Below are 20,740 nucleotides of genomic sequence, written 5' to 3' on the forward strand. Positions count from 1 at the left end.
GTATACCTGTTACAGCCACATGGACCAGCAGAAATGGCATGGTGGCTCCTAGGCCCTCCCCTTTCATGCATCTGGATCACAATTTTTTCTAGAATCCTTAAGCTCCTTCATGCTTCTGTCTCATTCATTCCTCTCCCCAGAATGTTACAAATGTTGAAGGGATACAGGGAAGGAGAGAAGGGAGTATATCCTATTCTGTGCCTATTTTATATAAAAATTATGCTATCCTTTCTAAAGAAAAGATAAGCTCTCAGCTGTTTCTTCTTTAGTGAGAATCGTTTTTACACTGCTCCTTCTACTATGTCCCCAGTTGAGCCATTTCCCTGCTGCTCGTGACCACACTCTGCCCAGCCAAGGTCAGAGGGGCAGTCAGGCTACTATGCCCACCTTGAGATGGAACCCACAGTCTTAGCTTCACATCTCTGATCTCCAGAAAATTGGTTTGAGAAGGCCAGGCTTACACGATGAATTATGTTTCTAAATCCATCTTGTCCTTCAAGTATGTTTTTCTGGGATCCAACATAGCAGTACTCTGCAGTCCTAGAGAAATGCAGATGGTTTAGAAACCATAGTTAAGACATCTTATTTGATAATGCAGTTAGATTTTATTTCATAAACACAGTATATTGTGAGAGTGTCTTGTCCCATCATTTAGAATATCTCTTTATCATCAAAGATAGTCCATTGCCATGATCAGTATAGTAATAACATAGTAAACTTGGTCCTAACAAGACCATCTATGAAGAGCCAAGATGCCAGAGAATCAGAGCTGAGAATCACTGTGGTGGGTAAAACAGGAACCAGCAAAAGTGCTACAGGGAACAGCATCCTCAGGAAGCCAGCATTTGAGTTGAGGCTGAGCACCCAGACCTTGACCAAGACTTGCAGTGAAAGTCAGGAAAGCTGGGGAAAGAGGGAAATGATCATTATTGACACACCAGATATATTTTCTGGGAAAGGCCACTCTGAAGCCCTGTACAAAGAGGTGCGGAGGTGCTACTTACTCTCTGCTCCAGGACACCACGTGCTGCTCCTTGTGACCCAGCTGGGCCAATACACCACCAAGGACCAGGAGTCTGCACAGAGCATAAAGGAGATCTTTGGAGAAGATGTCATTGGACACACAATTGTCCTCTTTACTCACAAGGAAGACCTCAATGGTGGTTCCTTGATGGATTACACCTGTGACACAGTCAACAAAGCCCTAAGCAAGCTGGTGGCAGCATGTGGGGGACGAGTCTGTGCCTTTAATAACCGTGCTGAAGGGAACAAATGGGATGAGCAGGTGAAGGACCTAATGAACTTGATTGGAGGCCTGATGATGGAGAAAAAGGGTGACCACTACACCAACGGTCTGTACAGCCTAGTACAGGGGTTGAAATGTGGGCCTGTGGGATCAGAGGGAAGATTAAAGGATTTCAAAGGGAGTCTTATGAAGTACATGGAAATTCAGGGGCATTGCACCTCCATGGCCAAAGCAAATTGCCTAGAAAGGGTCCTAATCAAAATGCAACTGTGTATTTCATTGTGTATGCAGTTATGTGTCAAATTGCTAATTCTGTTATTTTGTGTATCACACAGCATGTGCAGTTCATTTTACTGCTTGCTCTTTAGTGTGTGCAATTTATTCTGTAGCTTACTGTGTATTATACCCAAAACGTTCATGATAATATTGAGAAAGATCACTGGACTAGAAGGCAGGATTCCTAGGTCATAGTTACAGGTCAGTAATTACTTACTATCATCTAGTGGGTGAATCACAGAGCCTCCCCTGTAAAATGTAGTGCCTAACATCATGTTTGAGATTCTGCAACGTGTTTAAGTCTTAACATATCTCTCCATGTATTAATGAACCAAATTATTTTAAAAGTTACTCTTTGCATTGAAATATTATACTAAAATCTTTTGAAATCTGTAAACATAAAATTCCTTTCATTTGTAAATCCCTAAAGCCAGTTTTACATTCCTGAAAACTTTTTCTTCTTTATAATGATAATATTTCTACTGATTATAAGAAAATTATAAATAAAATAATAATAAGTAAACTGTGAAGTTCCTGGGATCATATGTTTTTAATTCTCTTCTATGGTTTTTTTCCTCTGAAATGGTAGGTGGACACAGGGCACATTTACTCTATACCAGAACCGATTCGTGCCCAACAACAAAAACACACAGACACACACACATCCATAGTCTGTGTTATGTACATCAAATGTGCTTAACATTTAAAGAGGCTTAGCCATATTTTAGCCCTGGCCCCTTCAGATTTAGTGTCAAAACATGCATGGATGCTTATACATCAGAAATGATGGTAGATTGGATATTCTGAAGCATCATCCTGCGAAATGCAAATAGAGAGGCTAATTTATTAAAAGAAACAGAATTTTTATGATTGATGAGCTCACCAGAAAAAATATATATTGTTTGCTTCACCCTTGGAATTTTCTTTATTTCATATATATATATATATATATATATATATATATATATATATATATATATATATATATATATATATATATATATATATATATATATATATATATATATATATATATAAAGGACCTGAAATTGAAGTTGAGACCCATGAGCGATAAGTGAACAGGCAAGGCAGAGGTGACTAGTAAACCAATGTGGGTATCAGTCCTGACATCGAGAAACAGCCTTGCGTTGCCAGTAAATTCCACAAGCTGATTCTGGGGCTTCTGTATTAAGTTAGGATCTTCCCAGGAGGCTAAAGTTTCCCTAGATCAGTTGACTTCTTGATTTCCAGTAGAAACAAACACAAATCCTCTCTAAAGGAAATATCTCCACTTACTTAAGCATTCAGATGAAATAAATTCAATAAAGTGAGCCCAAATCACGTTCCTATGAACAAGAGCAAGAAGACAAAAACCCCCCACGGATTTAGGCACAAAAGAGTTCAGATATCGTAATATTTCTTACAGTATGTTAAATAGATATGATAGACATTTTTACAAAGATGATACGCACACACCCAAATAAAATAGAAACAATAAACTACCAGAAATGATGAGGTATATTGAAAAAAATCTTGACATTTTTATAAATCAAACTATAATTGATGAAAAAATTTTAGATTAATTAATATTACTCCTATTAATGGTGGAGAGGTGAACTGATTATACAAGCTTTCCTATGGATAGCAATTATAAAAACTTGAAAAAAATTAAAAATTTATAGAATGATACTGGAAAGCAACTAAAAGTAGGTAGGTAAAATTTCTCTCAAAAAACTACATGCATTTTTATCAAAATTAGGAACAAGGACGGATGTACACTATCACTGCTTCCAGCATTGTACCAGAGGTCCTATCTAGTAAGATTTAAGAAACAAAAAAAAAAAAAAGAAAGAAAGAAAAATAAAATGTATGACTATTGATAAGAAAGAAAAATAATAATTTTCAGATAGATTATTAGAAGTAATAGAAGAACAGCAATGAGTCTCAATGTAAAAATCAACATTTTTGAAAGCTATGGCACTTCTTTATCCTGGCAATAAACAGAAAAACTGAATTTAAAAATAGAAGCTAAAAGACTTCCTTGCCTCAGGACGCAGGTCGGGCCCGGAAGTGGTGGCAGCTGGCTGGGTTCAGCTTCTCCCAGCTCCATGCCTCAGGACCCCACAGGGCCCTGGGTGGTGGCAGTAGCTTCCCTGGTGGTGACTTGGTCCGGCCTCCCCTGGCTCCATGCCTCATTCTAAGATGTTGTTGCAGAGCAGCTGGAGGGGAGGGGGAGAGAGAAGGGGGGGGAAGACAGGGTGGGAGGAGGAGGAAGGGGGGCATGATCAAGGCCCATGGCACCCCCCTCGTTCTGGCAGGGAAACCAGGGGACGTCCAGCTGCAGCTCAGTCATTGCTGGGCTGGAGGCAGATGTCAGGGGGGCATGGCTAAGGCTCTCAGCCCTCCACCGCCCCAGCTCAGGAGCCTGGGGCATTTCCAGTGGCACCTCAGTGGTCATTGCTGGGCTTGGTGTGGACATCAGGGGGCATGGCTGAGGACTTCAGCCCCTAACTGCCCCAGCTCGGGAGCCCAGGGCACTTCCGGCAGTTTCTCAGTAGTCATAGCTGGGCTGGTAGCGGATGTTGGCATTACGTGGCTGAGGTCTTGGCCCCCCACTGCCGCGACTTGGGAGCCCAGGGCACTTCCTGCTGCCACTCAGTGGTCACCGCTGGGCTGCTGACATTGGAGGGGGCATGGCTGAGGCCCTCATCCTCCCACCACTCTGGCTTGGGAGCCAGGGCACTTCCAGTGGTGGCTCAGTGGTCTTTGCTGGGCTGGTTGCAGATGTCTGAGGGCATGGCTGAGGCCCTTGGTGCCCCCGCCTGCCATATTTTCTTGTTTTTTGTTTTTGTTTTTCTCTTTTGTATTTCTAGAATCTCTGCATTGATTTTTGGTCATCTGGTATAGCAGTTGCTTCTTCTACTACTCTGGAGTGGGCTTTGAGGAGACACACTTCCTCCTGCAGATGTATTTTATGTTGACCATTGTGTAGGGTGTTTTAGTATTGGTTCTGTGTATTCGCAGTTGTGTAGTCTCCATGTGGGTACTTCAGCCATATTCATTGTTGGGGTTGTGTGAGTGCCTCCATGGTCTAGGCACTGTGGCACTTAATGACTCCTTGCTGAGGTTACTGACTTTGTTGGTTCATTGAGGATGTGGGTGAGCTCTAGAGTTCTTGGGGAAAGCACCTGGTTGCCCTGTGGCTCTTTGGTGGGAGTTGATGACCCCGGCTGGGCTTGTTGGCACCCTGGCTAGAATTCCATGACCCTTATGGGTGGACTGAGGTGCACTGGAGCTCCTCGGTTTGAAAGAATGACCGTTGGTGGGGTTTCTCTTTCCTCTTCCTACAGGACAGGTGACTCCTGGGTCCTTTCTTCCCCCAGGTGGTGGTGGGGGGGGGGGAAATGTCTTCCTTAGTATGTTTGGCTATCCATGGTTTATGCACTTTCTGGGGGTTCCACATGTGTCTCTCCCAGGATCCAGACAGTCATGTGGGCTGTGCAAATACCTCCCATCCCCAAGTGCACTACTGGGGTGGGGGGAAGTTTAATTCCCCCTGTGGGTTGGGCCACTGGGGCACAGGCCTGCACTCACTCACCTTTTCCCTTAGGCTCCACGGGTGACCCTCCTTGTGTCAGTGCAGTTGAGTGGTTGGCAGGCTGCATGCATGGTGGCAGGGGGTGCTGTGGCTGCTGTGGCTGCTGCTGTGGCAGTGGACCACCAGTGCAGCAGTGGTGTCTGTGCTGGCAGCAGACCGCCAATGCTACAGCACCACACTCTCCTAACATCTGTCTGTGGGGGCTGCCCTTGGCTCCTGAGGATTTGAATCCTGCTGGCATCAGCAGAGCCTGCTCTCAGCTCCTGAGGTCCCTGTGCTCCTCAAAATTAAAATTATTAAGTTATTAATATTAAAATTAATAATTAAAATTATTTTAATGCCCTGATGGAAATTCACAGAAGATAGAGTCTCACTTCAAAAGCAAAGTAGAATCTCCTGGGAACGTAAAACTTTGTATATCAAAGCAAGGCATGAGTTTTTTAAAAAAAAAAAAAATTAAAGTTTGTGCATAATTGAATAGATGTTTTTTCCAAAGTAGTTTCCTATTCTCCCATTCTGTTTTCTCATTGCCTCCAACACCACAGCATCCTTTCTATTCTCAGACGTTAAGACTTTGAAGAGGTCAGAGGTGAGGCTGAGGCAGCTGAAGCTTTGGGTTTCCTGAAGAGGCCACATGACTTATGACCCAGGGTGGCTTCCCTATCTGATGGCCCCTGAAACATTTTCAAACTTTCTGAACAGAAACCCTCACATGGTATCTTCCTTTTGTGGTTGGTTTAAACTTTAGTTCTCACCCTATCAGTTGATTGAACATCAGCTGTCTTCCTCCAGAAGAAATTGGAAATAAAATGAGCACAGAGGAGAATCCACCCTCATCCCACAACCCCAAACAGCTGGGGTCAGGATACATTTGGTCTGTAGTTTTCCTTTTTTGTAATATCCTCATGAGGTTTTTGCTATCAGGGCTAATGCAAGTTATTAAGCCTTGTACTAAGCCTATCAAGGTCATGCTGCCTCTAATGACTTGGAAAATTCCCCTCCCCCTCTATTTTATGGAAGAATTGTGTAAAACTGGTATAATTTCTTTCTGAAGTATTTGATGGAATTCACCAGAAAAGCCATCTGGATCTAGAGTTTTCTTTGTGGAAAGCTCTTTAATTACAAATTCGATTTTTAAACTGGATATATAAGGCTATTCTGATTTTTTATTTCTTCTTGTTCTCACTTTGGTAAGTTGTTCTGTTAAAGGAATTTGTCTGTTATGTTAAAGTTGCACAAACTCATAAAATCTTTTCATTATCCCTTTAATACATATGGGAACTAATTTTCCTCTTTGAATTCTGATATTGATAATTTGTGTTTATTTCTTTTTGGCTTGATCAGCTTAACTACAAATTTATCAATTTTATTAAACTTTACAAAAATCTAACTTTGATTTTCTCTATCATGTTTTCTGTGTTCATTTTATTGTGTGTTTTTAACAGTATCTTTCGCAAACCAGAGCAGAAGTTTTTTTTTATTTTAATGAAATCCAACTTATCAATTTTTTCTGTCATGGATTGAGCTTTTGGTGTTATATCTAAAAAGTCACCACTAAACCCAAGGTCATCTAGATTTTCGCAAAAGTTATTTTCTAGGAGTTTTTTAGTTTTGCATTTTACGTTTATGTCTAGGATCCGTTTTGAACTAACGGATGTAGAGTTGCTCCAGAATCATTTGTTGAAAAGACTGTCCTTTCTCCATTGAAATACCTTTGCTCCTTTGTCAAAAATCAGTTACATCTAATGCAACAATAGCTATAGTTGGATTTAAGTCTAACATCTTGTTCCTGCTTTCTATTTACCCAATTTTTTCTTTGTTCCTCTTTTTTCATTCTTTGGCATTAATTTTTGAAAAATTATTCCATTTTATCTCCTGTTTTTCCTTGTGTGTGTGTGTGTGTGTGTGTGTGTCTGTGTGTGTGTGTGTGTGTGTGTGTGTGTGTGTGTCTGTGTGTGTGTGTGGTTGCTCTAGGGACTATTCATCCTTAGTTTGATACTCTCTATCTTGAATAATAGTGTACCTCTTCAAGTATGATAGTGTTGTCATTTTTTACTTCTTATGTTAAAAAAACCCTCAGAGTATGTTATTATTGTTTTGGTTTAGTCAATTTCATTTTAAAGAAATTAAGCAATAATCAAGATAGTAGTCTTTTCATATTTCCCACAAGTTTAAAATTTCCAGCAACTTTTACTGTTTCCTGTTGACCTCAGTTTCTATCTCGTATCTTTCCCATTTTTCCTCCAGCTTCTTTCATTGTTTATTTGTTTATTTTTAACATATTTATTATTACAAATCGTAATTGTTCTTTGTGCCCCTTACCCAGTTTCTCCCTAACCCCTCTCCCTCCCCCTTTCACACCTCTAGTAACCATAGATTTCTTCTCTCCTTCAACAACGTATTACTGAGGTTTTTTCTTTCCTTTTTCTTTCTTTCTTTCTTTCTTTCTTTCTTTCTTTCTTTCTTTCTTTCTTTCTTTCTTTCTTTCTTTCTTTCTTTCTTTCTTTCTTTCTTTCTTTCTTTTTTCTCTCTTATTCTTTTCTTTCTCTTTCTTTCTTTTCTTTCTCTCTTTCTTCTCTCTCTCTCTCTCTTTCTTTCTTTCATTTCACCACCCACTTATGAATGTGAACATGCAGTGTTTCTCTTTCTGTGTCTGGCTTATTTCACTTAATATACTTTTCTCCAAGCTCATCCACTACAAATGGCAGAATTTCATTCTTTTTTATGGCTGAGTGGTATTCCATTGTGTATATATACCACATTTTTCTTATTCAGTCATCCATCAATGGATATTTCGGTTGGTTCCATATCTTGCCTATTATAAATAGAGCTACAATAAACATGGGGGTTCAGCTATCCCTTCGACATGATGATTTCCATTCCTTCGGGTGTATACCCAGAAGTGGGATTGCTGGATCATATAGTAGCTGTATCTGTCGTTGTTTGAGAAACCTCCATACTCTCTTCCATAGTGACTGTACTATTTTACAGTCCCACTAACAGTGTAGAGGAATTCCCCTTTCTCCACATACTCATCAGCATTTGTTATTCTGTCTTTTTAATAATGGCCAGTCTAACTATGGAGAGACGATATCCCAGTGTGGTTTTGATTTGCATTTCCTGGATGCTGAGTGATGTTGGGCATTTTTTCATCTGTCTGTTGCCTATTCATATGCCTTCCTTTGAGAAATGTCTTCTCAGCTCCTTTGCCCATTTTTTAATTGGGTTATTTGTTCTATTATTATGAAGTTGTTTGAGTTACTTGTATATTCAGGCTATTAATTCCTTGTCAGAGGTATAGATTGCAAATATTTTCTCTCACTCCATAGGTTGTCTTTCCGCTCTGTTAATTATTTCTTTTGATGCACAGAAGATTTCGGTTTGATATAATCCCATTTGTTCATTTTTCCGTTTGTTGCTTCTGCTTTTGGGGTCTTCGTCATAAAGTATTTGTCCAATTCTATTTCCTGAAATGTTTCCCCTATGCTTCTTTTAGTAGTTTCATGGTTTAGGGTCTTACACTAAAGTCTTTAATACATTTTTAGTTTAATCCATTTTGATTTTGGTTTATGGAGAGAGGTACAGGTCTAGTTTCATTCTTCTGCATATCAATGTCCAGTTTTCCCAGCACCGTTTGTTGAAGAGCCAGTCTTTTCCCCAATGTATTTTCTTGGTACCCTGTCAAAGATCAGTTGACTGTAAGTACATGGGTTGATTTCTGGGTTCTCTATTCTGTTCCATCAGTCCATGTGTCTGCTTTCATGCCAGCACATGCTGTTTTGGTTACTATAGCTTTGTAGTACAATTTGAAGTAATGTAGTGTTATGCCTCCAGCTTTCTTTCTTTCTTTTTTTCTTTTTTCTTTTTTTGCTCATGATTACTTTGGCTCTTCAGCATCTTTTGTTGTTCTAGATGAATGTTAGGATTGTTTTTTTCTATTTCTGTGAAGAATGTCATTGGTATTTTGATGGGGATTGCATTGAATAGTAGATTGCTTTGGGTAGTATGGACATTTTCACAATGTTAATTCTTCCAATCCAAGAGCATGGAATGTCTTTCCATCTTTTTGTGTCCTCTTTAATTTCTTTCAGTAGTGTTTTGTAGTTCTCATTGTAGAGATCTTTGACTTCCTTGAATAAATTGATTCCTGGGTATTTTATTTTTTGGTGACTATTGTAAATGGGCTTGATTTCTTGATTTCTTTTTCCACCAGTTCATTGTTAGAATATAGAAATGCTATTGATTTCTCTCTGTTGATTTCATACCTTCAAAATTGCTGAAATCATTTATCAACTCTAAGACTTTTTTGTAGTGTCTTTAGGCTGTTCTCTATATAGGCACATGTCATCTGCAAACAGGGACAATTTGACTTCATCTTTTCCAATCTGGATGCCATTTATTTCTTTCTTTTCCCTGATCGCTCTGGCTAGTACTTCCAATAGTGTGTTGAATAGGAGTGGTGAGAGTGGACATCCTTGTCTTGTTCCTATTCTTGGCAATTGGTTTGTCATATATGACTTTAATTGTGTTGAGATACTTTCCTTCTATACCTAATTTGCTGAGAGCCTTTATCATGAAGCAATGTTGAATTTTGTCAAATGTTTTTCTGCATCTATCAAATAATCATATGCATTTTGTCTTTGATTTTGTTGATGTGGTGTGATACATTTATTGACTTGTGTATGTTGAACGATCCTTGCATCCCTGGGATGAAACTTACTTGCTCACGGTGTATAATTTTTTGGATGTGTTGCTGTATTCTGATCACTGATATTTTGTTGAAGATTTTTGCATCTGTAGTTTTCTTTTCTTGTTGAACCTTTGTCTGATTTTGGTATCAGGGTGATGCTGGCCTCGTAGAATGAGTTTGGAAGAATGGCTTCTGTTTCAAGGAGGGCCAGTTTAAAGAGGGCATAGTTTAAAGAGAATTGGTATTAATTCCTCTTTAAATGTTTGATGGAATTCAGCAGTAAAGCCATTCAACCCAGGACTTTTCTCTGTTGAGAGACTCCTGATTACTGCTTCAATCTCATTGCTTGTTATTGGTCTGTTCAGGTTTTCTGTGTCTTCTTGTTCAGTCTTGGTAGTTTGTGTGTCTCCAGAAATGTATCCATTTCCTCCAGATTTTCAAATTTGTTAGCATATAGTTTTTTATAATAGTTTCTAATGATTCTTTTTATTTCTGAGTTATCAGTTGTAATATCTCCTTTTTCAATTCTAATTTTTCTTATTTTGTCTTCTCTCTTCTTTTTCTAGTTAACCTAGCTAATAGCTTGTTTATTTTGTTTATCTTCTTGAAAAACCAACTTTTTGTTTCATTGATCTTTTGTATTGTTTTTATTTCATTTAGTTCTAGTTCACTTAGTTCTATTTCATTTAGTTCTGCTCTGATCTTAATTATTTCTTTCTGTCTTCTAAGCTTGGGGTTGGATTGTTCTTGTTTTTGCAGTTCTTTGTGGTTAAGAGTTAGAGTGTTTACTTGCCGTATTTCTATACTTCGAAACTAAGCATTTATTGTGAGAAACTCTGGTTTTCATTGTTTCCTATTTAAAAAAAAAAAGCGGCAATCATCCTTATGTTGTTCCCCAGTGTGTCTGCTTTTCCTTGTTTGCTTGATTTTAAATTTTTCTCTTTTACTTTGGTTTTCAGCAGTTTGACTGTAAAGTGCCTGAGCTTATTTTTCTTTGTATTTTCTTCTTAAGGTTCATTAAGATTTCTGGATTTTTGATTTATGAGGTTTTTCACCAAATTAAAATGTTTTTGTTCATTATATTCACAAATATTTTTTCTACCAAGCTCATTCTTTTCTTCTCCTTCTTAAATTCCGATTACATTATACTCCTTAATTTTATCCCACTGATCACTAGTGCCATGTTAATTTATTTTTTCAATATTTTTCCTTTATGGGCTTCAGTCTCAATAATTTTTCTTGGCCTATCTTTAAATTTATGGATCGTTTCTTTAATGTCCAGTACTCTGTTAGATCCATCCAATTAGGTTTGTTTATCTCAAATATTTTGTTTTCTAGTACCAGAATTAGTTCTTTTTAGAGTTTAGATTTCTGTCCTGAAATGCTTCATTTTATTTATTTCTCTATAAATTTTATACCATTTATTATAATTTTAAACTCCGCATGTGGTAATTACAATGAATGAATCATCTGTAGTTCTCCTTCTACTGTCTAGTCTTTTGATTACAAGTCATATTTTCCTGATTCTTATATGCCATGTAAATTTTTATTGTATTCATTCCAGACAATGAAACTGAAGTCTGAAGTATATGTGTACTCTGCTTCAGCTTATTTTCTGGAGAATGCAAGTTCATTTATCTGTCTGGTGGTTGGAGTATTCACACCATCTGCTCCTAAATTCCATTTGAAATAAGAATGAGCCACCTCTTTGAATAGATTGAATTTGCTTCTGATTCATGCAACCCACAAACAACTTCCCATGCAACCACCACCAGCTGTTTTATCTAGTCAACTTTTGAACTAGGAGGGTGTAAGGCTCCAATTTAAAATGGCTTTACTTCACTAGCAAGACCTCTTGATAAAATATGGAACTGAATACATTTCTCTCTGTTTTCTTGACCTTCCTTCACTGCTGCTCTCTTAGGAAAAAACTTGTGAGGGGGAGGGAAGGAGTTATCAAGAGAAGCAATGTGGTTTTGCCCTTGAAATCATATAGATTCCAATCTGTTTTAATAATCCACATTGTCAAATGTTCATCTAATTTCTACACTCTCCAAAGTCCACCTGTGTGTAGCAGGCCAATGACTCCATTTGTTTATACCAAGACTAGGCGGCACCTACCCCAGGTTAGAAGACACCCCAGCCCTCTGGTCACTTATAATGGACTCTTTTCTGTCTATAATTCAGCTCGACCGTGCCTCCTTCCATCCACTACTCTTTGCTGTGCTTAGAGAAGTATGTTTTCATTCTTTCCAGTTGTTACTGTCAGTGTGGAAGCTAAAGGCTTTCGCATCTTTCTCCAACTTAAAAAGAAGCAAAAACAATTCCCCATTTCAACTATTTTTCACTTGTGTTTTCAAACTTTCTTCAGCTTTGTCTTTAAGAACAACATACCCTTCAGCTATCATCTTACTTCTCTGACATTTGTATTATTCTCCCCTTGGTAGCTCCAGAATAATCAGAATCTTTGGGGTTCTGTTCTCAGTTCTTTTTTCTTTAAATTGTACACCTTTTCTTTGAGTAATTTTTCTTATTCATTTGTGTTTTTCATGGCATGCTGATGTTCTTCAAATATACCTCCATCTGAGTCCTCCCTCCTGGTCCTTTAGTCACTGATTCTCATCCTAGATTTTTCACAAGTCTTGGTTTATTAATATGCTTGTGTCTCTTTATCTCTAAATTTTTATTCCTTTGACTTCAGTGTCCCATTGTATATGTATTCAAAGATGAAACACACAACATCTAACTCCTGATTTGGCTTACAAACTTTCTCCTCCTTTTATGTTATGCTGTCGAACTGGGAAGCTCACCATGGCTCTTCTCCCATGAACCTGACTCCTGGAGGTCACCTACTTGGCTGGTATTCCTAACAAGAAAACCTGGATTGCCACAATCTCTCCTCCCCAGAAAAGAAAGCAGGATCTACATGAACATTAAAATAGTGCTTCTAAATGCTCGGGCACAGTGGGGCTAGTATCTTTCACATAATCAATATTTGATCAAAGCAGTTATTTATCTACAGTCTCCTCTCCTGAGATGCTATTTGGACCATGTGAGAGGCTTCTTGTTCCTTTGTGGCCCTGAGGAAGCTTATAGTTGAGCTCTGGGCATATCAAGAAAAGACAGGGAAGACACCAGGGCTGAATAATGATCCCAGCAGGTTTGAACTTCTTTTTATTGAAGGTTTATTCAAGCAGGATGTTTTCCTTAATATTCATGAATTTACTTCTTTCCATATCATCTTTATTAGGTTTATAAGGCTAGAGAAAAAAACAATGAACATATAAATACTGAAAAGGGAGGAAGAAAGTGTTAAAATAGAGGAGCAGAGGAAGCAGGAGTTTTAGACAGCGTTCTGAGACCCAGGAGTGAAGGTCTTTGGCCTCCTGTGGGTTTCCACAATTGACGGTATCAGTGAATAACAGGGAACAAAGTCCAGAGACAGTGAGAAAGCCTTTGGTAGCTAACAAGATTGTTGAGGATGGAGACAGAAACAGTTATTTTTGGCTAGGAAGGTGATTCCAGAAAGCACAGTAGAGAAGTGGGAATGTGAGACAGGTAAGGGAAAGTAGCCAACACAGGTTGCATTAATGTGTATGTTATACAGTGATAAGTAGGGTCCCACTGGAGACAACTGGGTCTCCAATCTGCTGGGCACCTCAGCAACTTGTTTAGAACATACCACAGAGTTGTCACACTTGGTAGACAGTGACAATTTGAAATTGGAGTGTTTATCCACAAACTCCTAACTGACATTGACTGAGTTCTGCTCCTGGGAACATTAGCTATGACAACTTCAGGCTGCTCCATGCTCTAGCCAAACATACTCTCATAGACAGTTAAACACTCATAAACAGAATTACAAGTTGTTAAAGTAAGACACCATATACGTGCATGGAAACAGTAAATGGCAAAGAGTTACTGGACAGGCACTGAAAGCACCTTTATAAAAGGTACACATAGATATTGAAGAATTATTCAAAGCTGATCTGCACGGCTTGGACTAGGGTGAGGCTAGTGAGGAGCCCTAGGAACCCCACTCTTAAGGAAGCACTCACCCACAGGGTCATTCACCTGCAGGGTCAGCACTTGAATGACCCTGAGAGTGAGTGCCTCCTTAAACTGTGTGCCCCAGACACCTCACCTGCCTCAGATGGCCCTGGTCCTGCTGATCTACTGGGAGGAGAGACTCCCTGTTCCAGCAATGCAGAGTGGAAACAGGGGAGTGTCAGTCATCAAAGACACTCTGTCCCCAAGAATAGGTTGAAACAGTGAAAGTTGGGTTTCTTCCCTACCCCAAAAATGGGCTGGCATGAAAGAGGTGAAAAGCAGATGCCAGCCCGTGGGCTAAGGCTTGGTTGTTCCCCTCCCCACGTACAGGGACAGCCAAGTCCAGAAAGTTCAAGACAGCTAGTCGAGTCCCATAGCTGGTTAATGCCCTACCCTGGTCTCAGGCCAGTCCCTTTATAGCCTTCTCACCACACAGCGGTTGGCCCTTTGGCTGATCTGATGATGCTCCTAGGAGAAAAGAGAAAAACCATCATTGGCGATACCAACATGGATGACTAGACTGAGCCTCCTAATAAGGCTAGTTTAAGAATAGTGAAAAGGAGTTCATCCTCAACATACCAGCTCGCCCTCAAGTCCTTCCATGGCTTGCAAAGCCTTTCTTTCTCGGAGAATGAGAAGACCTCACTCCTGGATTTTTCCAGCACACTGAACCAAGGGCTGGCACCGATCACACGGATGTGCAATCAATGCACGGCTGTTGAGAATAGCTATCGTGTTCTTTGTTCTGAAGCAAGAGACTCTCTGCACCTATTTTACAGGGGTGACGGGCGGGGAGGATGGTAGACCCTAAAGAGCAAAAAGCAACTGAAGATTAGCCCAGTGACCAATTCTGGAGGTAAAGTCAGGGCTCAGGGGCTTACAACACCCTTCCCTTCTTAGGGTATGGCAAGATGCTTGATATCTCAGAACCCTCCTGGAGACACACCCACCTTCGTCACAGCAGCGGGTAGATTCTGTAGGAGAAAGCTGGCAAACCCATAACTTCACAGGCAATGTTTCTGTCTCTTTAAGTCATCACCATAGAACCCGTCCTGAGCTTCCTGAGCTCTGAGGTCTGAGCGCCTCACTGATTTCTTCCGTGTTCTGGGAGGAAAGAGCCTGCTATACTCACAACCAGAGGGAAAGCAGAGGTCAGGGGCTTCTCGGAGCCATCTTCAGAGTCTGTGGCCAGGAAAGGTGAGCCTGAGCCTGAGAGCGGGCTGGGGGGAGGGAGGGGTAGTGTCCTGAGCTCTGAGGTCTGAGCGCCTCACTGATTTCTTCCGTGTTCTGGGAGGAAAGAGCCTGCTATACTCACAACCAGAGGGAAAGCAGAGGTCAGGGGCTTCTCGGAGCCATCTTCAGAGTCTGTGGCCAGGAAAGGTGAGCCTGAGCCTGAGAGCGGGCTGGGGGGAGGGAGGGGTAGTGTGAGCACCAGAAAAAAATGTAGTTCTTAGAGAGTGCTTACTGCCAGAGCACCTGCATTCTACAAGGCACCTTTTAGGTGAGCAAGATCTGGAAAAATCAGGATCATCCTTCCAGGATTTTAAGGATGTTCCGAGTCTCAAACAGCACAAGTTCAGAGGAAGATTTAGCAGCAACTTCTTTGGCATGGGAACCCCCACATTCCCGTTGGGAGTAAAACCTGTCTCCTTCCACAGTCTCTTAGTACAAGAGGAGAAGTGTGTGCTGGAACCACTTCACAGCAAAATACAGTTTAAAAGGCATTGAAACTGGAGTGTTTATCCACGAACTCCTAGCTGACATTGATTGAGTTCTGCTCCTGGGGACATTAGCTATGAAAAGTTTAGGCTGCCCCAGGTACTAGCCAAACACACTCTCATAGCCAGACACACCCTCGAAAAGGTTTGTCCCCCAAGCTGCATGTTCAGCAAAGGCAAAAGATATTTCTGTGGCTCTGTAAGCAATCTAACCTTGGAGCGAGTTACAACGTGACAAGGGGATACATCTGACCTGTATCCTCTCCTCTTCACTGTTGGCAGTAGGGAGCCCTCAGGAGACATCTGAGGTTAGGAACTTGGTTTTCAATCCCTTTCCCTGCATGGCCCCGTAAACATCTGCTCCTTAATTCAACCTTCTCCCACCCTAGTTGCCAGGACACCTCGATTTTCTCATCTGTATAATGAAGGTGTTTGAAAAAATAACTGGTTTCCAAACTCTGAGTTGTGGACTGACTACATCAGAAACATCTGGTTCACGAATCAGAATCTCTAAGGAAGGGTGAAAAAAATATAAATTTTTAAAGAACATTCAAGTAATTCTGAAAAACATTGAGTTTGGAAGGCAAGAAACTAGGTGACCTTTGAGATTTCTTAAAGTATTAACAATATAGCAGTCTATATGTTAAACATTCTTCAATAATTAAGAACCATTTGTAACCCAGAGTTCAACTGGGGCTTACTTCCCTCCTGAGAAGTATTTAAAATCATTTCAATTCCCATTCCAAACTATATGGAAAGTTCCAATGACCTACCGAAGCGTTCTGTGAATTCCCTGGAGCACATTTTCTCATTATTATGTTTGTCAAGTACTTCTTGCTTCAGCTCAATTCTTGTGCTTTGCTCTGAGTCTTGTGACGTTTCTTTTTTTCTCTGGTGTCAGTTATGGGAGTTTGCTGATTTCTGTGCACAAAATAATCAATCACATAAAGCCCATGGAGTGAACTTTGTATCTATCGCTAATGTCACTGACACAGAAGTACCTGGGAAATTTAATATCTAAAGCTTACTCACTGGCACACAGTAAAGATTATAACATCCCCTCTGCTTTTTGTATATGGAGTCCCTGACGAGTCAAATTTAAGCTCACCAAATATTGGAACATAGTATTGTTACAACTCAAGGTCAGGCCGCTGGCCTTTCCAATGTTATTCTCTAAAATTCTGATGTTATCTCAAAAGAATTAGCACAATTTATTGTAATTGACAGAATTTACCTGTCTTTTTCTATAAGCACCTGCCCCTCCCCCAAAACACACACCTCGATTTTAAGATCCTTGCAGGTAGGAGCCATGGCTTTTCACTGTGGTGTCACCAGCTCTTTGCACTTTGCCAGACACGTTGTAGGTGGTTATGCTTCTTTGAGGGATGAATAAACGAATGGACAAATTGTGTTTGGGACTCTTTCAGGTGAACATGGGAGGACGGAAGATGGCAAGAGATGAAGAAGCTGCCTGTGGTAAGGACATTTCTCTGCAATGCACATTTGCCCCCCTGGTTTGAGCTGAGGGTAATGAGGAGAGTGGGGCTTACTCACACTGAACAGAGGTAAGTCCCAGAGGTGTCTTGACCCTGGGATGAAACAGCAAGAACCCTGAGATCTGCACTTCCGCTGGATCTCTGCCCTTGCCCTGCTGTGAGCTGTTAAGTTCTTTGACTTGCCTGCCCTTTGGTTCCCGCAATATAAGATGATGATAACAAACCTCCTCTGATCTCCACAGAAGAGGATGCAGAGGGTGTCAAATCATGTACGCAAGCAGACAGGATTTGCCAGGTAGAATGTGTTAGAGAAGAAGAGTGGGGATTTAAATGGGTATTCCGTCTAGGCAGCAGGATTAAGAGAGGGGGAGGAGAGGGAAACGGGGGGAAAGAGGGAGTGAGGGAAGGTGGAAAGGTCTTAAATAACCTCTCAACACCCCCTCGAGAAGTCACCCTGCATTATCAGTTTTGTTTTTGCAGAAGACGCTTAACAATTAGAGAGATGAAGCAACTTCCCAAGGTTACACAATTAGTACAGGGTGAGGTTGTGATTCAAGCCAGGGTGCCTGGGGCTGCAGATAGTCCCAGGCGGTCCTGCGCCCACCCCCCTTTCTTCTGTGGGACGGTTTCTGGTATCGGGAGAGTGTTGAAGAGTTCATTGAAGTCACCAAATATGAAACGGTTCCGCATGTGTGTGGGTGACCAGAGATAATGTCAGACAAGTAATGGCCTGAAATTATGAAGGAGCATTTTCTGAAACGCGCGGCAGTCGCTGGTGCATCTACAGGTGCTACAGGTGCATGTAAAAGATCCAACTACAGAAGGAAAAGACGAAGATGCCCCGCCCTGGAAGCTCAAATCTCTGTCCTTCCCTTTTTTTTTTTTTTTTCTAAAGGCAAGAAGATTCCGGTTCCCAAGGGAAAGCTGGTTTAACTCATGTAAGATAATAAATAATGTCTTCGCACAGGTTCGGAAGAGGACGCCCAGTCCCTGCAGGAGCCCAGGCTGAGGCTCATCCTGGTGGGGAAAACAGGCGCAGGGAAGAGCGCCACAGGGAACAGCGTCCTGGGACAGAGACGGTTCCTCTCCAGACTCAGGGACACGTCTGTGACCAGAACCTGCACCGTGGCCAGCGGGAGGTGGGCCAAGTGGCACGTGGAACTCATTGACACCCCGGACATTTTCAGCTCCGAAACCTCCAAGACAGACCCGGGGTGCGTTGAGAGAGGCCGCTGCTACCCGCTCTCCGCCCCCGGGCCCCACGCGCTGCTCCTGGTGACCCAGCTGGGCCGCTACACCGCGCAGGACCAGCAGGCGGTGAGGAAGGTGCAGGAGCTGTTCGGGGAGGGCATCCTGGAGCGGACGGTATTTCTTTATTTCTATTTCTGAGCGTAATGAGAACGCTTCAAGGGGAGTCAGTGTCTGTAAATCAGACAACTCCTAGTTAGGAGGTGCAGGCGCCAGGCGGCAGCCACGCTGGAGAGCCCCAGTCAGGACGAGGGGGAGAAAGGGAGTCGTGCACGGGCGCCCTAGGGTGCTGGCCAGCCCCAGGGGGGAAAGGTGGGGTCTGTGCTCATGCGCACCAATGCTGTGTCCTGCAAGTGTCGCAGGCTTAGGGTGGGTGTGGGCGTGGACAGAAAGGTTGAGGGCGGTGGTGGCCACTGCAGTGAGTTAGGCTCTGTGAAGGGTGATTGGGGAAAAATCCATTCGGAATTCGCACCTTCAGCTTCCTTAGCCCTGCTGGGCCCAGGGAGGGCCCCGAGGGAGGGATGCCTTCCTTTGATGAAGCCAGAGGGGGCACCGGGGAGGGGCTGGTGTTCGGGGAGGGGGCAGTGTCCTGGGTGGCAGCACATGCCCCTGTGCAAGTGGCCTGAGGGTTGCTTACAATGGGGCTGATGTTAGCCTGCTGGTCTTTACTTTTTACATTGTCTCATGTACTGTGTGTGCGCACGTGCCCTCCAATGTTTGTCTACTTATGGTTTCTGTCTCGTCTGTAAATGCAAATGTAGTTTTTGAAATAAACAAAAGTATTATGGTTTTTAAATTCTTTTGTGGACCTTAGCATGTGGATAGCTATAGCTGGGTCAAAGGCAGGCTTGACCTCTGTGAGTAAAATGCGCTATTTTGGGTATGGCTTGGGCTGGGGGAAGGGGCACAGCGGAGCGAGCAGATGCGCGGTGTGGCCCGCGGGCTTGTGTTTGAGAACCAGTACCTGTGTGCTTGCCCTGGAACTGTCCACAAGAGGGGTTCAGGTTTGTCTTGAAATGTACACGTTAATATTAATCTTTATAGTTTTCATGTATAATGAAATAATATGGATGAACACTTTGTAGATTAAATAACTTAAGAATATGATACAGAAACCAAACATCTGAGAGGGAACATTTTGTAATAAATACCCCATTTTATTGTGTGTTTACAGAGTTGGGGACTAGCAGAAATAGAAAGAAGGATATGATTAAATGTCGGATACATTTATTAAGTGCAATCAAAGACGTATTTGTTTTCTAAAACATTGCTACGTTCTAATCTCCAGGTCTAGAAAAAGGCAAGTGAGCTCATTATAATAATAAAGTGTGAAAGACTCCTCATTATAGTTTATCTTTTTAAATAAAATTTAATATTACACATGTACTATAAGATTGATCATAAAACAAAAGGAACAGGAAACATAAGCTGCAGAAATAATAGTGGAAAAATTATGCTAATCATTTACTGCTTAATATCATATGATATTACAAGTTAATGAGGTTTGACTTCTGTCTTGAGAACGTACCTGCGCAGGTCTCTCTTTGGCTAAGATTCTACACGAGGTCTGGAAAGATACATATTTAGATCTCAGAGATCGAATTCTATTCTGAAGAAACATCTTTGTAAAATAAGATCGTAAATCTCCAAATAATGAAAAACTGCAAGACTGAGTTTAAAAGTACTTTTGCTCTGGAGAATTCATGTCTTTTGACTACATTTCATAATACAAAAATGACTATGATCCTTTTTTGTTATTTATATTACTGAGTTTTTCAAAATTTCATGGCAATGTTTTGATATTTGGCTATTCACAGAATTTTCTTAGACAGCGGCAATAATAGGATATGACTACACAAAGAATGGCACTAAATTCTCAATTATTTACCAGTTGGCTTGGAATGAGGAGACAAGTTTGGGTGCTTGATGATTATTACTGCAAAAATATTGTAATGAAACAGGCAGATGTTTATATAAAATGCAAAGGGGGGACTAAATGACATCATCAATGTGATTCTCAAAATGTGCGAATTGTCTTTGAATTTGAATCATTTATTATTAGAGAACTTAAAGAGTTTTCCCTTACACTCAAAAACATTTCTTTAGAGATTTTCTTTTTCAGATACTTTGATTATGACCTTTTCATCTTTATATTCCCATCACACAACATGTAAGTGCCTGGCATGTAAAATGGGATCACGAAATGTTTGGAAAATGAATGCTGAAATTGACTTTCCTGTACTCCTTTATACTAAGTTCCTAGTTACGAGACTTTGACAATTTTCTCATTTCTCTGCCATGAGTAACAGAAAATTCTGTCATGAAAGCATGTCATTGTATTAATGGTATTCTCCTGCTCTAAGAAAATCTACTTCCCTTCAAACCCTCAAAGTTACCATATTTCCAGCCTTTTCTGTG

The 20,740-nt window shown here is 41.1% G+C and overlaps 1 protein-coding gene across 1 annotated transcript; it reads left to right on the top strand.

Moving 5' to 3' along the window:
• Positions 1-739: 739 nt before the first annotated feature.
• On the top strand, positions 740-1,717 carry LOC134380821 (GTPase IMAP family member 2-like). The gene has a single exon (XM_063100980.1). The coding sequence runs from the start codon at positions 740-742 to the stop codon at positions 1,715-1,717; it is 978 nt and encodes a 325-aa protein (XP_062957050.1).
• The last annotated feature ends 19,023 nt before the right edge of the window (positions 1,718-20,740 follow it).

The sequence above is a fragment of the Cynocephalus volans genome, chromosome 6 (assembly GCF_027409185.1).
Source record: "Cynocephalus volans isolate mCynVol1 chromosome 6, mCynVol1.pri, whole genome shotgun sequence".
NCBI lineage: Eukaryota > Metazoa > Chordata > Mammalia > Dermoptera > Cynocephalidae > Cynocephalus > Cynocephalus volans.

Excerpts from the sequence above, each read along its gene's own strand:
- LOC134380821 (XM_063100980.1), top strand. The coding sequence starts at position 740 with ATGAAGAGCCAAGATGCCAGAGAATCAGAGCTGAGAATCACTGTGGTG.